We start from the raw sequence: 15,828 nt of genomic DNA, 5'->3' as shown, positions 1-15,828 counted from the left end.
CTTTTCTTCTACATTTTTTTATTGTGGCAAAATAGATATAATGTAAAATTTATCATTTTGGCCATTTTAAAGTATATAATTCAGTGGCATTAAGTACATTCACAGTGTTGTGTGTTCATCACCACCATCCATTTTACATTCTGTGATATGATTCTAAACAGAATTACTTTTAGTGTGAAGCTCAAAAATTCACTGGAGACAAGTGTAGAGAAATGGTGTTGCAGAGCGATGGAGAAAATGCATGGCAGGAGGAAGAGGGGGATCATTTTCCTTAAAGAATGAAGATGCAACTCTCTTCCCTCTCCCCTTCTCCAAGATGCTCTCTCTGAGCAAAATTTAGCCCTGGTCCATGGATACTTCCAGACAGTTCTACCCCAACTCCTAGAAGAAAGGGAAACCGGGTCCCTGAACTTTGGAATCATGATGCCTGGAAGCGTTTTTTACCGTAGTGCCTGGGACACATCAGGGTGTTAATGCTGAGGGCCACTTACCCATGAAATTGTCATGTAGTGGCTGCATTTAAGCCTTATAAATACTTACTAGTGATGCTACATACTAGCTTTCCTTCTATCCCTGTGTATCACCAGCATTCACAGAGAGATTCATATAATGCTATATAGACATCTACTATATAGATGAATGTTAGGAGATATGATATTCAAACTCTAGATTAACTTCTCCCTGTATACAAATTTTGTACAAAGGATTTGTACATAATAAACCTTAAAATTTCTGTTAAGAATGGAGACCAGATTTATATCATTTATCAACTAGATTCCAAGCATCTGTTTTCAGCCTCTCATTTTTACCAAGATATGCTTGATACGCTCACAGAATTTTTGCTGACTAGTCAAGGATCCAGTTCAGGCGAAAGTCCCCCTCACCCCTGTGTGATTCATTCACACCAGACAGTTACTGTTGTGTTGGTTGTTGTCATTTTTTTATTTGACAATGTAAGGGAAAAGAGGCCAGTGCTCCTGACTAAATAGTCAGGTATTGCTTGTTTTAAAAATTCTTGCGGCACACTGGTTGAAAATTGCTGCACTAATGCAAGATGTTAATAACAGGGGACACTGTGTGTGGTAGGGGAGGTATCTGGGAACTCTCTGTATTCCTGTCTGTCTCAGAGGGCGTAACTCCTCTTGTTTCTCTCCCTAGCAAAGAGCCCCGGGGAAAGTGTTGCTGGATGCCGTTTGCAACCACCTCAACCTCGTGGAAGGTGACTATTTTGGCCTCGAGTTTCCTGACCACAAAAAGATCACGGTAGGTGATATCTTTTCGATGTTGCTATTTTATTATCTGTTTGACTTGGGAGAAGGGGGTCATTGGGATCTTTCCTTGAACATGCAGATCTATACAGAGGAAAAACATCCAGAAAGCACTTTTACTCTATTTCTGAAAGTAATGTGTGCACACCATTAGCAAATTCAAAGAGAATACACAATGAAGGCCATCTCCCCCTCCCCCTTTCCCACATCTCTCCCTCCAGAACCACCAGTACCAGTTTCTTCTGTATCCTTTTTTTTATATCTTTATTGATTTCAGAGAGAGGAAAGGAAAGGGAGAGAGAAAGAGAGAAACATCAATGATGGTAGTCATTGATCGGCTGCCTCCTGCACGCCCCTGACTGGGGATGGAGCCTGCAACCCAGGCATGTGCCCTGACCGGGAATCGAACCCCGGTCGCCTGGATCCTAGGTCGATGCTCAACCCCTGAGCCACGCCCGGCCGGGCATCTTCTGTATCCTTCTGATCAAAGCTCATCTATACGTATACATAAATACATATTTTTGAAATATGCTAACGTGAGGGAAGTGTCATTCATACACACACACACTCACACTCCTATACTTTTTATACCTTCCCCCATTAATATATCACGGAGATGTTTCTTTTCAGGACATAGAATTCATTTCCTTTTTTATTTATAGTTTCATGCCATTCCAGTGAATCATATGTCATAATTTACAACTTCTATTGTAAATGATGGGATACTTAGGTTATTCCCAATCTTTTGCTGTTACAAATGATGCTACAGTGAACATACTAATATTTTTATATGTTTGCACCCATGGCCAAGTATTTCAGTAGTTCAGATCCAAAGGCATGGACTTGCCTCATCCATTGGTTCGACCATTTTAAAGTTTGCTAAATACAGATGGGGCAAAAGTAGATTTATAGTTGTTCATATGGAAAATAACACAATAATAAATAATAATACAAGAAAAAACTGTGTTTTGTGTACTCACAACTGTAAATTTACTTTTGACCCACCCTGTATGTTATATTGTTCTTTTAGAATATAGTTTACTGTTTTGTTTTGTTTTGATCTTTTATGGCTGGTGGCACTTTTAAGCTGTATCTGAATCTACCTTTTATTAGACACACTTTTAGGCTATAAGTTCATTCATTGTATTTCTGTTCATTCTTTTATTCATTACACACTGAGTCCCTAGAGCTTTTGCTCGCCACTGCACTGGAGATCCAACAATAGTAAGATGCAGAGAATGTAGAATCCAGGTGGGGCCTAGAGTTTCTCCAGTGACCAGTGCAGGGCAAGTGACAGGTGCTCCACTGGAGCCAGGGGGCATTGGACAGTGGGGGCAACAAATAACATTCCCAGATATTGCAAAACTGAGCCTCATGAGGCCAGTAGAAGTTGACCTAATGGAAAGAATGTTCTGGGAAGAGGGGGTACCCCATGTACAAAGGGTAGAAAGCAAGTGGTCCATCAGGAACCTGCAAATCAGATGGAGTGTGAAGGAAGGGGAAGAGGGCTGGTGAAGGAAGCCAGAGAGAGGCAACAGTTGAAAGGGAAGGACTTTTTATACCATTGCTGCCCAATAGAAATATAATATGAGCCACATATGTAATTTCAATTTTTCTAGCAGTTATGTTAAAAATGGTTTAAAAGTGAAATTAATTTAAAAGTATATTTAATTTAATATATCCCAGAACATTATCATTTCAACATGTAATCTATATCAGAAACTATAAATAAGATATTTTACATATTTTCATGCTAAGTCCTCGAATCTGGTGTGTATTTGACACAGACCAGCCATATTCCAAGTGGTCAGTAGCTGCACGTAGCTGCCAGCTGTTGTGTTGGGTATGTGCCAAGCTAATGTGTTTGGGAAACTATGAATGTCTCGTAAAGGGACCATGATGTGATCTGATGTGTGATTTAGAAAGAGAACTGTAGCCATATTGGGAAAGAATAAGACTGGAGTCAGGAAAGCTGTCAGGAGCTCCTAGCATCTCAGGTAGGAGACTGTGCTGGACAGAACCTAGGGAGAATGACAGGGCTGGAGAGAGGTGGATGAATTCAGGAGATTCGGGAGGGCGGGAGTCATGGGGGTGGTTAGGGATATGATTGAAAGAGGGCTCAGTGTAGGTGGGTTTTCCCACTTTGTTATTTAGGTGGACAGTGGCACCAGTCACCGGAGATGGAAATCCTCAGAGAGACCATACCCAGGAAGAGGAAAAGGCATGAGTTCCACCTGGACATGAGGAGTTGGGGTGTCAGTGGAGATGTCTGGTGGGCAGTACCAGTAGGTGTATTTCCTGGAGCACAGGAAAGAGATCTGAGCTGAAATTCAAGTATCACACAGCTCTTTTAAATAGTAATTGAAGCTCTGAAACTAGATGAGAGTGTAGAAATTAAACAGGAGGCAAGAGTGGAACACCAGTGTATAAGGGATGGACAGACAAGGACAGATAGACAGAGAGGGGAAAAACCAGAAGAAGGAACCATCACAGAGCAAGGAAAGACAGCATTGCAAGGAAGGAGGAACAGACAGGAGAAGAGGAGGTAGGTGGTGAATGAGCGCATCTGTCATGGACCTAGAAATGGGTGCAAATTGTGTTTTCTTAACTTATTCCTACCTCCAGATACTCTGCCAAGTTTCAGTGCTTGCGTTAAATCTAAGCCTCCGACTCCCAGACTTTTTTCTGATGTGGTGAATGACCACAGAGGGGCCACATCTAATTCCACATTCATTTATTTTTCTAAGAATTATTTTGTGCCTACACTATGTCAGTCATCACACTTCATCTCTAGAAGACACATGATATAAAAAGTGACAGCAGGAAGTAGTTATGGTTTCCATTTATTAGAAATGCACAACTTGGGAAGACGGACAGGGAAACAGATTTTACTGCTTCCTTATAGTACTGTTTAGGAATATGTTCAACTGCCAAATTAAAAAAACCCAATAGTGATGACATAAAGAAATAGTGTTTGTCATACATAATACAAAAAAAAAAGCATCCACATGAGTGGTTACCACATGCCAGGCGGTTCAGTCCCTGTGGAACAACAGTGAACATGGCCCATGTTCTGAAGCAGAGACCAGCAAACTTTCTTTGTAAAGGGCCAGCTAGTCAATATTATATATAGGTTTTGCAGGCCAGAGGGTCTCTGCTGCAACTATTCCTATCTGCCTTTGTAGTGCAGAAGCAGCCCATAGACAAGAGACAATGAATGCATGTGATTTAGTTTCAATAAAACTTGATTGACAATATAGAAAACCATAGTTTGCCAGCACCTGTTCTGGAGAGTAATAAACTCTTCAAGGCATCGTATTAGGTTTACTTACAATATTTTATTCATTCCACACAGGCCCATTATAAACCCCTTTTCTTAAAGAGGTTGAGTCATGTTCGCAAAGGCACACAGCTAGGAAATGATGGAGCTGGGATTTAAGTCCAGATCTGTCTAACTACACAAGCCCATGCTCTCAGTCACCATTCCATTCTTACCATATATCTATATTTTGCTCTCTGTCAATAGCAAAATTCCAACCTGAGAGCTAATTTCATAAAATTTTATAACTAGGTTGTTTTGACAAAATTGATCTATGATGCTAGGTGGGGTGGTGTAAGAGACTGCAGAAGGGTACATGAAGGCCTTCTGGGATCCTGGCCATGTTCTGTGTTGTTTTTTTTTAATCTCAGTGCTGGTTCTTTGGGTGCAATCAGTTTATAAACATTCAGTGAACTGTACACGTATAACGTGCCTTTTATATATGTGTGTGTATATAAATCTTTATACGTGTATACATAAAATAAAAGTTTACCCCCAAAATGCAATGAAATAAAAGCACCCAGGAGCAGAAGTAATGACCAAAAAGCACCCAGAGGCTAGCTGATGGGACCTGTTTTAGAAAAGCCAAGGATGAGTCTTGATTGGTTGAACTGAGGAAGAGCCACTCACCTGTGAGAACAGTAAACTCTAGCTGGATTTTCACCTGTGTTCGAAGGAAAGCTGCTTCAAAATTTAAGACTTGTGTCATAGAGTTTTGGTCTCCTTCCCAGATTCTGTCGAAGTGCTGGCTTCCTAGCTGGGTGGTCTTGTAGCGGTAGATGAAAGCAACTCTGCAGCCAGCCTGCTAGCCCTCAAATCGCTGCTCTGCCTCTCAGCAGCAGGGTGACCAGGGCAGGTGGCAGGCCTCACTGAGCCTCACTTTGCTTGTGAGTAGAATGGGGAACTAGTGCCCACCTTGTGTGGTTTTGGAAAGGCTCAAACATGGTATCTATTGGCACGTAACCCTGTGTCTGGGGCCTATTAAAGTGTTCAGAAAGTTAGTTGTGGAAAATATTATCATTGTCATCATTTTTTTATTGTGTTCAAAAACAGATAACATAAAATTTACCATCTTAATTCTTTTTAAGTGTACAGTACAGAGCATTAACTATATTCACACTGTTGTGCAGCAGACCTCTAACTGTTTCATCTTATAAACCTGAAACTCCGTACTCATTAAGTAGCAACTTCCTTTCCCCCCTCCTCCCAGCCCCTGGCAACCCCCATTCTACTTTTTGTTTCTATGAGTTTGGTTACTCGGTACCTCATACAAGTGGAATCATGTAATATTTGTCCTTTTGTGACTGTCTTATTTCACTCAGCATAATGTCCTCAAGGTCCATCCATGTTGTAGCATATGACAGAATTTCCTTCCTTTTCAAGGCTGAATAATATTCCATTGTACAGTCACACCACATTTTGCTCATCCATTCATCTGTTGATGAACATTTTAGGTTCCTCCCACCCCTCGATTACTGTGAACAATGCTGCGATGGACATGAGTGTGTCGTCATTGTGATTGTCATTGTGTGCTGTTGTGTTTATTATGTTCGCCAAGCTTTATCAGAGAGGCTGCTCACATATCTGCCAAAACAAGAGGAAGCGTGGATGGCCTCAGAATGCCCAAATGTGGGCTGTCACGACACTTTTTGCCCATTTATTTGTGCGTGATATGTGGGATATTAGTTGTCCCCCCCAGTCCCTGGCATACAAGGTTGTGGATCTTTGTCCCTGGCACCTTGCATTCCAGCCTAGCCTTCCACCCCTTTTCTCATAATCATGTAAGTAGCCACATCAGGGCGTTCTTCATAGTAAGGGTTTAAGAAGCTTAAGGGGAACACGAGTGCTCCCACATGGCCTAAGATGTTTCTCAAGATTGGAATTGCACTAGTGATAATTAGTAAGGAATCATTTATGCTCCGCCCTGCACTAGACTTGCTCAGGCCTGTCCATTGACGGAGCTGATTGCTGTGTTTACATGCGAGTTTGGCGTGCTGTTATCCTTGGGTCCGGGCAGCCATCCCCATGAGATTGCCCTGCAGGAGCAGAGAAGTCTTTTAATCAGCTTTTTAAAAATTGATTGGCCTTCCCGTGGCAGAAACACTATTGATCCTAGAAATCAAGAGCCTGTGTTTAATATGCTAGTTAATTGGTACCTAGACTGTGAGGGCTGGTGAAGGGCCAGGAAGACATTAGGTTGCCACTGGGGTGAGCTCAGACAGCGAACTGTCCTTGAGCTTCCGTGTGCCACAGACTCTGCTGTAAACATTAAGTGTATCTCATTTCTTCTTCATATTAGGGATCTACCAGAAAGTAAATATGTCAGACTTTGCAGGCGATACTGTCTCTATGGCAACTACCCAGCTCAGTCACTGTAGCTCAAAAGCAGCCACATACTGTAAACAAATGAGTGTGGTTGTGTTCTAATAAAACTTTACCCAGAACTACACACATCTCACCTGCAGAGATAGGTGTATAAGTAAGATTTACCTTATTGGCCTGTTGAAGATAGTGGGAAAAGCTCTGCATTGTGGCCTGTAAATCTCCCTTTAAACATTTGCTTTCTTGTTTAGCAGGGTAGATTCTGAACTTCTGGGATTAATAAATGACAGTTTTACAAAGTTATCATGAGGATTCAGATACTTTCCAATCACGAGTTCAGCTGAATTTCTCGTACTTAGTAGACACTCAGTTATCTGTTGTATGTTATGCTTTGCATTCTAGCTCTGAAACCAATGAGACTGGCCCACTAGTCTTTTATTAAAGCTACATTGCTTAGTGACCCGATAAAACAATTCTAATTTCTAATAAATAAATATTGGCAAATCTCAGGAAAAGATTGGCATCTTTTCATTTATTTTATATTTTTCTCCATGCCAGGAGAAAAGTTTGCCATTAGCTTGGGCTGCCGTAGCAAAATACCATAGACTGGGCAGCTTGAACAAAAGACAATTTCTCACAGCATTGGAGGCTGGAAGTCTGAGATCAAAGGACCAGCCTAGTCAGAGTCTGGTGAAGACCCTCTTTCTGACTTGCAGGTGGTCACCTTCTTTCTTTTTCCTCACTTGTGGGAGTGGGGGAAAATTTTCCTCTTATAAGGGCAGAGTCCTATTGGATCAGAGACCCATCCTAATGCCCTTGTTTAACCTTAATTACATTTAAAGATGCTGTCTCCAGATAGTCGCATTGGGCTTAGGACTTCAACATGTGAATTCTGGAGGGGCACAGTCCATAGCAGCAGGCATGCTTCCTAGGGTCTGGAGATCACAGGAAGCATTGCTATTTGGGATGGCAGGTGGTTTCCCATCCCCACTGGGGTCAGATACACCTTCCTCTATGCATAATTGCAGCTGCCTGACCTTGTTTCTTCCTAGGGGTCTCATTGCAGACATCTTTTTTTTTTTTTTTAAATATATATTGATTTCAGAGAGAGGAAAGGAGGGGGAGAGAGAGATATTGATCCATGATGAGAGAGTCATTGATCAAGCCCGCAACCCAGGCATGTGCCCTGACCGGGAATTGAACCCCGATCGCCTGGATCCTAGGTCGACGCTCAACCGCTGAGCCACGCCCGGCCGGGCTCATTGCAGACATCTGAGGTCAGGAGGGGCCCTTTGCTGACCATGCCAGGTGTAAAGGATGAGAATATTGCAGGACCAAGGACAGGTGAAAGTTTGGGAAGCCAGCAGACGTGAGGTTGTGGACTTGGTCACCACGCAGGGCCGTACCATGGTTTGATTGACAGTGTCTGTGATGACAGGGCAGGTCCCAGAGGAGGCAGAGCTCTCCTTGAGCAAAGCCTGGGAGGACAGATGACTGGAAAAGTAGTTAGGGCAATGTTGTGTTTCTTAAGCTGGAAGGAGGATATGTGGCTTTTGTTTTCATTTTGTTTATTTCTTTAGGGAAGTTTTAGGTTTAAAGGAAAACTGAGTAGAAAGTACAGAGAGGCCCCATATATCACCCTTCCCCAATGTATGCACAGTGTCTCCTTTTATTAACAGCTTTCATTAATGCGGTACATGTTACAATTGAGCCAATATTAATACATTATTATTTTACAGTCCGAGGTTTACATTAGGGTTCATTCTTTGTGTTGTACATTCTATAGGTTTTAACAAATGCATAAAGACATGTATCTACCATTAGAGTATCATAAAGAATAGTGTGACTACCCTAAAAATCCTGTGTTCCACCTATTGATCCCTCCCTCCCTTCTGCCCCTGGCAACCACAGATTTTTTTCTTCTTTCAATATTTTCTTGTTTCCTGTGTTCTTGATGTTCTGGTGTCTGGGGCCTTGCTGGCTGGGGAGTGACTGCCCTTCCCAGGGCTAGAGAGAAGTAGTAAAATCTCAAACTAAAATTGTGAGTTTCTCTATTTCTCTTTACAGTTTTTTTTTATCAGTTTTTGCTTCATATATTTTGAAGCTCTGTTTTTAAGTGTATCTATTTAGGTTTTTATGTCCTCCTGATTGATTTCTTTGTTAAATTAAGAAATTACCTTCTTTATCCCTGGTGATATTCTGTGTTCTGGTATATACCTTGCCAGGTACAAATGTAGCTTCTTTAGTTTTTAAAGATTACTATTAGCATGATACACCTTCTGCATCCTTTTCCTCTGAATTTATGTTTGCAGTGCCTTTCTTACAGGCAGCATGCAGTTGGGCCTTGCCTTTTTGTCTAGTCCGACAATCCTGCCTTTTTTTTTTTTTTTTTTAAATATATCTTTATTGATTTCAGAGAGAGGAAAGGAGAGGGAGAGAGAGAGAGAAACATCAATGATGAGAGAGTCATTGATCGAGCCCGCAACCGGGCATGTGCCCTGACCAGGAATCGAACCCCGATCGCCTGGATCCTAGGTTGACGCTCAACCACTGAGCCACACCCAGCCGGGCGACAATCCTGCTTTTTAATTTGCGGTGTTTAGACTACTTTTAATGCGATTGGTGATACGGATTAAATTAGTCATCTTGAATTCATTTTCCATTTGCCTTGTTCATTCTTTGTTCCTTTTTCTGCTTCCTTTTGATGAGTAGAATATTTTGATGATTTCACTTTACCTTCTTTGTTGGCTTATAAACTATAACTCTGATTTGTCACGTTAGTGCTTGCTTTGGAGTTTGTATACATCTGTAATTTATCAGAGCCTGCTTTCAGGAGATATTATTCCACTCCACAAACAGTATAAAAACTTAAAAAAAGCATACTTTCATTTTCCCCTTGTTGACCTTTTTGCTGTCGTCAGACATTCTTTTACATAAATTATAAACCCCACATTACTATTATTTTTGTTGTCTTTTATAAGTAATTTAGAAATTAAAAATTTTGTTTTTAAGTTTACTCATTCCAGAGAAGGAGAGAAACATCAGTTTGTTGTTCCACCTAATCGTACATTCATTGGTTGATTCCTGCATGTGCCCTGACTGGGGATTGAATCTGTAACCTTGGCCTTTTGGGAGAATGCTCTAACAAATGGAGCTACCTGGCCAGGGCAAAAAAAAATTTTTTTTAAAAAGCATCTTACATATCTACCATGCAGTTAACATTTTAGTGTTCTTCAATCCTTTGTGCAGACACAGATTTCCATGTGATACCATTCTTTCTGCTTGAAGGACTTCCTTTAACAGTTTGTGTTACAGGGTCTGCTGATGATGAATTCTCTCAGTTTTCATATATTTGAAAGTGTCCTTATTTTGTCTGCTTTTTTGAAAGACATTTTTTGCTGGGTGTGAAATTCTAAGATGAATTTTTTCCCCCAGTACATGAAAATTTTTCTTCACTGCATTCTCACTTGCATTGTGTTTGACAAGAAATCTGTCATGTTCATCTTTATTCTTTTGTACATAGTGTCTCTTTTTTCTCTGGCTGGTTTTAAGAATTCTCTTTCTCACTGTTTTTGAGCATTTTGATTATGATGTGCTTTCATGCCCCCCCCCCCTTTTTTTTTTTTTTGACATTTCTTGTGCTTGGAGTTTGCTGAGTATCCTGGGTCTGTGGGTTTATTGCTTTCCATCCACTTTGGAAAAATTTCAGCCATTATTTCTTTTAATACTTTTTCCTATCCTTTGTCCCTCCTTTGCCATCTCTTCTCCTCTAGGACCTCAGTTCCATGTGTATTAGGCTGCCTAAAGTTGTTCTACAGTTTTCTGATTCTCTATTAATTTTTTTGGTAATTTTTCTCTCTGTGTTTCATTTTGGATTGTTTCTCTTGCCAGGTCTTCAGGTTCATTACTATTTCTTCTTTAATGTCTAATTTGATATTAATCTCACACAATGTAGTTTTTATCTCTAGAAATTTAGTTTGGGTGCTTTTCTTTCCTTTTTTTTTTTTTAAATCCTCACCTGAGGATATGCTTTTACTGATTTGAGAGAGAGAGAGAAACATCAGTATGAAAGAGAAACATCGATTGGTTGCTTCCTGTATGCACCCCGACCAGGGATGAAACCAGCAATTTGGGTATGTGCCCTGACCAGGAATCAAACCCTCAACCTTTCAGTGAATGGGAAGTTACTTCAACCAACTGAGCCACTCTGGCTGGACAGTTTGGTTCCTTTTAATATCTTCCATATCTCACCCTTTTGAACATAGGGAATACATTTGTAATAATGGTCTTCATATCCTTTGTTAATTTTAACACTTGTGTCAGTTCTAGGTCAGATTTGATATTGTTTTCTAATTATGAGTCATATTTTTCTGTTTTTTCATATTTTCTTTTCTTTTTTGTTTTAAATCCTCACTCGAGGATATGAGAGAGAGGGAGAGACAGAAGAGAGAGAGAAACATTGATGTGAGAGAGAAACATTGATTGGCTGCCTTCCCATATCCTTCCCAACTGGGAATCAAACCTTCAACCTTTCAGTGCACAGGATGACACTCAACCAACTGAGCCACTCTTGCTGGACCTGTTGATTTTCTTTATTGGATGTTAGGTATTGTGAATTTTACCTTGTTGAGTGCTTAATAGCTTTGTATTTCTATAAATTTTATTGAGTGTTCTGGGATGCACTTACGTTATTTGGAAACAGTTTAGTCCCCTTAGATCTGGCTTTTAAGACTTGTTAGGTGGAACTGGTGTAGTGTACAATTTGGGGTAAATGATTCCCTACTGCTAGTGATGACTCTTCAGTACTCTACGCACTGCACATGAATCACAGGGCCTTCCATTCAGCCTGGAGAGAATGTATACTGTTCCTGGCCCTGTGTGAACACCAGGCACTGTTACGTCTAATCTCTCCATTGGTTCTTTTTTTCAGTCTTGGGTATTTTCTCACAGCATATGTTGATCAGTGCTCAGCTGATTACTCAAGGCTAACCCTCTGTACTCTCCTAAATGCTCTTTCTGGAGAGAGCTTTCTACTCTTTGGAACTCTCCTGTGAACTCTCGCTACCTTGGTTCCCTGCACTCCCAGCCCCATCTCTTCAACTCATGGATTTTGCCAGGTTCTTCCTCCTTGCACCACAGTCTAGAAACTTGCTCAAGGCAGAAGGCTGGTGCAGCCGTAGGGATCAGGATTATTTTGTTCTCTCTCAGGGAATCACTGTTCCTCATTGCCTGGTGCCCCAAGTATTCAGATCTGTTGTGCTATGTATTGTTTCCATTTTTTTGTTTGTTCCATGTAGGAAGATCCAGTTCCTCTTACTCTACTTTGACCCGAATCAGAAACCTCTGGTTTTAAAAAGAAAGCCACCCTTTACATACCTTTTAAATATAAACAAATGTAAAATTAATAAAATAATTAAGATTAATATAAAAATTACATTCAAATAAATTATTACAAACAAAAATTCAAAGTAGTTATTTCTTCTAGGAGTCAGCCTGAAGAAAGACTAATGTGTTGTAGTGAATTATATATACTGTATAACTTGCTCTAATCTATTTTATCTGGTTCCTATATATGTTATAATTGATGAGGAAATATTTTTGTTGTATGCAGTTTTGATTTTTAAACATGAAGACTAGAGCTGAACTGTTGTTGAGTCCTTTAGTTTTTAAGAGGCAGGATATTTTATTGTAGAAAAAGCACAGATTTAGAGTCAAATGGACTGGATGTTGAATCCTAGCTGTGTGGCCTTGGGCAACTTAAATAAGTTTTCTGAGTTTGGCCTCTTTCCTGTGTAAAATGGCCACATTGTTATGAATATTAAATGAAAATGTATAAAACACCTATCCAGTGCCCCACACATAGTAGGTGCTCAAGAAACAGTCTCTTTTCCTGCCTGCTGTCTGACATCAAGTAACTGATTCTCTTTTAATAAGACCTTTCCCAAAATACCTCAGATGTTTCAGTTGTCTACAAAATCCACCTAAAATGTCACCCACCAAAATAATAGGGACAAAAAAAATGTTGAGGGAAAGAAGAGAACAGCTTTGGGAACAGTGACTCATGTTGCCTTTCCTTTGATGCTTACACATTTAAACATTTCTTCTCACCTAACAGTATTTCAGTGCACAGAGTACATTCCAAAGGGAAAATTGATATTAACGGGATTGGAGGAAAATAGGGAGCCTGAATAAAATGTAGGCAAACAAGGGAAGTTGAGGCTGGAAAGCTGTGTTGAAACCAAATTGTGGAAGATAGCATTTATAGGCTGAAATGTGCCCCCCCCCCCCCACCAAATTTGTATGTTAAAGCTCTAACACCTGTACTTCAGGATGTGGCTGTTCTTGAAGATACAGCCTTTAAAAGAGGTGATTAAGTTAAAATGAGGCAGTTAGAGTGAGCCCTAGTCCAGTCCGACTGGTTTCATTTTAAGAAGAAGAAATTTGGAAATACCCGAGAAACACCAGGGCATGTGTTCATAGAAGACTGTGTGATGACATAGCCAGAAGGCAGCCATCTGTAAGCCAATGATAGACGCCTCAGGAGAAACCAAACCTGTAACACCTTGAACCTCCAGAACTGTGAGGAAATCAGTTTCTGTTGTCCATGCCTACCTGCCTACCTAGTCTGGTACTTTTTCATGACAGCCCTAGCAAACTCTTCCAGTGGACCTTCAAATCTCAGCAGGGTAAACTTCCTTGATTTGGTGAGTCATACTCACAGGGAATGACATTTCTAGAAGTTCATTCTTTTTGACCAGATCCCTTTACAGTCGGTAATGTGGCTGTGTAGTTGTGCTCTGGCCATCAGCGGCGTGGTTTTAGAGAAGCGGGGATGTGTGGCTTAGTTGAAGGGGTGGAGGGTGCAGTTAAAGATACATCATTCCAGTTGTGACCCTCTAGAGATCTGTGGGCAGTGAAAGAAAGACTATGTTGCTTTGTCACCTTTTTAACACATCTGGAACTTGTTTCTGTTCCGCTTAGATTGAATGAGCAAGTGATTTGTCTAAGGTGGTCTGATGCACTTAAAATGCTTCCCAGTAGCCCTCCCCATATATCACACTTCAGTGCTTTAACTCTAGTCAAGCAGCAACTCCATTTTTCTTCTTAGAAACGAGGAGCTCCTTCTAGCTCATCCACTTACAGTAGATTGAATCCTATGTGTGCCAACCTTTTCTCTCGTCTCTGCAAATATCTAACTGGTAACTGCAGAGGTTCTCATAGGCTCCCTGTTCTCACCCAGGCCAGTTTGACTGTGGTGGGATTGCTGCCCTGTGGCGGCATTGCTGCAGAGCTGTACCAAATGGGCTAATTCAGGCCAGTCTCATGTTTCTAGACCTACATGTTCTAAAACCACATGCTCAGTTGGCTCAAAATTGGTGCTCGTATTTGATGCTTTCCACAGAAATGCCAAAAACAGAAGAGAGATGTTTTAAAACAGTTCATAAAATCGGCAACTACATTGCCAGAGCATAGTTGTTTTGTCCAGAGTGGTTTGCAGAGTTTAGGCAGCTTCTGTGGCAGAATTGACGATGGTGAAAGATCTCAGAGATGATTCTCCCTAGGCGGCCATGGAGGCCGAAAGAGCACAGGATGGCAGGTGCATGAGTGGGTGCTGAGCAGCCCTGGGAATCCCACTAGAATTCCCTACTTAACTCAGCGTCTCATGCAACGTAACTATTCTGAATTTACCTTTGCATCAATCCACCAACTCTCAGATTTTACAGGGGAAAAAGAAGACATCTAAGAGGAACTTTCTTATCTTCCCAACACAGAAATAGAAACTTACTTCCATTTTTCATTAGCCTTTCTGTCTTTGTCTCCCCTCCCCCGACAGTGGAAGAGCTCTTCTTTCTAACTCAAGCCGTTGCACTCTTGTTTCAGAGCTACCTTGTCGCATCATTTCAGGCCTCTTAGGACATTGGTTAACTCTTCTTGCTCATAGTCTCAACCCCTCCCCTTTTTTGAAAGCACCCAGGGTGCTTTCCTGTTAAAACAAGCAAATGAATGCCCTTATTTGATTTCTTTACCTCCTGGACTCCTAGTCTCTTCCTCTTCCTCCACAACCCAACTTCTTGAAAAAGCCCTTCATCGATTAAGTACAGATTGGTAGCTACAAAATAGTCACAGGGATATAATATACAGCATTGGGAAATATAGTGAATAATATAGTAATAACTATGTATGGTACCAGGTGGGTGCAGGAAATATCAAGGGGAATCACTTTGTAAAGTATATGATTGCCTAGCCACTGTGCTGTACACCTGAAACCAATGCAATATAATATTGGAAGTAAATTGTAATTGGAAAAAAAATATCTATATATATAGATAGATATATTTTAAAGTCCTTATCCTCTGGCCTCTTCACCACCCACCAGACTTTCAGACCCATCACTGAGTCAACTGACCAGCAGATATTCTAGTTGTCATCTTATTTAACCTTGCAACAGCTCTTGATATTCTTTGTTCTGAAAACACCTTTGTCCCATTGCTTCCACAACACAACTCTCTTATTTTCTTTCCACCCTCACCTGCTTCCACCTGGTGGAGGCTGTTCCATGGTGGAGGCGTCATCAGTGCTCATGCGTCCCATCCTCTGGCCCTATGAGCTGACCTTACCCTCCATGGAGTCAGGGCGGTAGTGACTTCTATATGGGAGATATCTTGGCCAGGCCTTCTGAGCTCTGGATGAGTGTGTCGCACCATTTCCATACTGTCTCTTCCTTAGGGTTAAAATACTTTATTAATAAGGGCAGCTGGTCTCTGTCACTCGCTCTCTCACTCACTCTCTCACTCACTCAAAAAATTTGCCACTCAAACTGCATGCTAAGGCAAGCATGTGTGAAAAGAGCCTGGACTTTGAAGTTGGGCCGGCCTATTTCAGTCCTGGCTCTGTGCTCTGGAGCTGAGAGACCTGGGA

General features: G+C 41.1%; 1 protein-coding gene across 1 annotated transcript in view; it reads left to right on the top strand.

Moving 5' to 3' along the window:
• Window positions 1-15,828, top strand: part of FARP1 (FERM, ARH/RhoGEF and pleckstrin domain protein 1) — a 256,115-nt gene that overhangs the window by 160,803 nt on the left and 79,484 nt on the right. The window contains exon 3 of the mRNA XM_087814260.1: window positions 1,159-1,263. Coding sequence (XP_087670386.1) covers window positions 1,159-1,263 — 105 coding nt within the window. The remainder of the gene's footprint in view (window positions 1-1,158; window positions 1,264-15,828) is intronic.

This window comes from Miniopterus natalensis, chromosome 2, assembly GCF_054644295.1.
Source record: "Miniopterus natalensis isolate mMinNat1 chromosome 2, mMinNat1.hap1, whole genome shotgun sequence".
NCBI classification, from domain to species: Eukaryota; Metazoa; Chordata; class Mammalia; order Chiroptera; family Miniopteridae; genus Miniopterus; species Miniopterus natalensis.
This window is presented reverse-complemented; position numbering and strand designations above follow the sequence as displayed.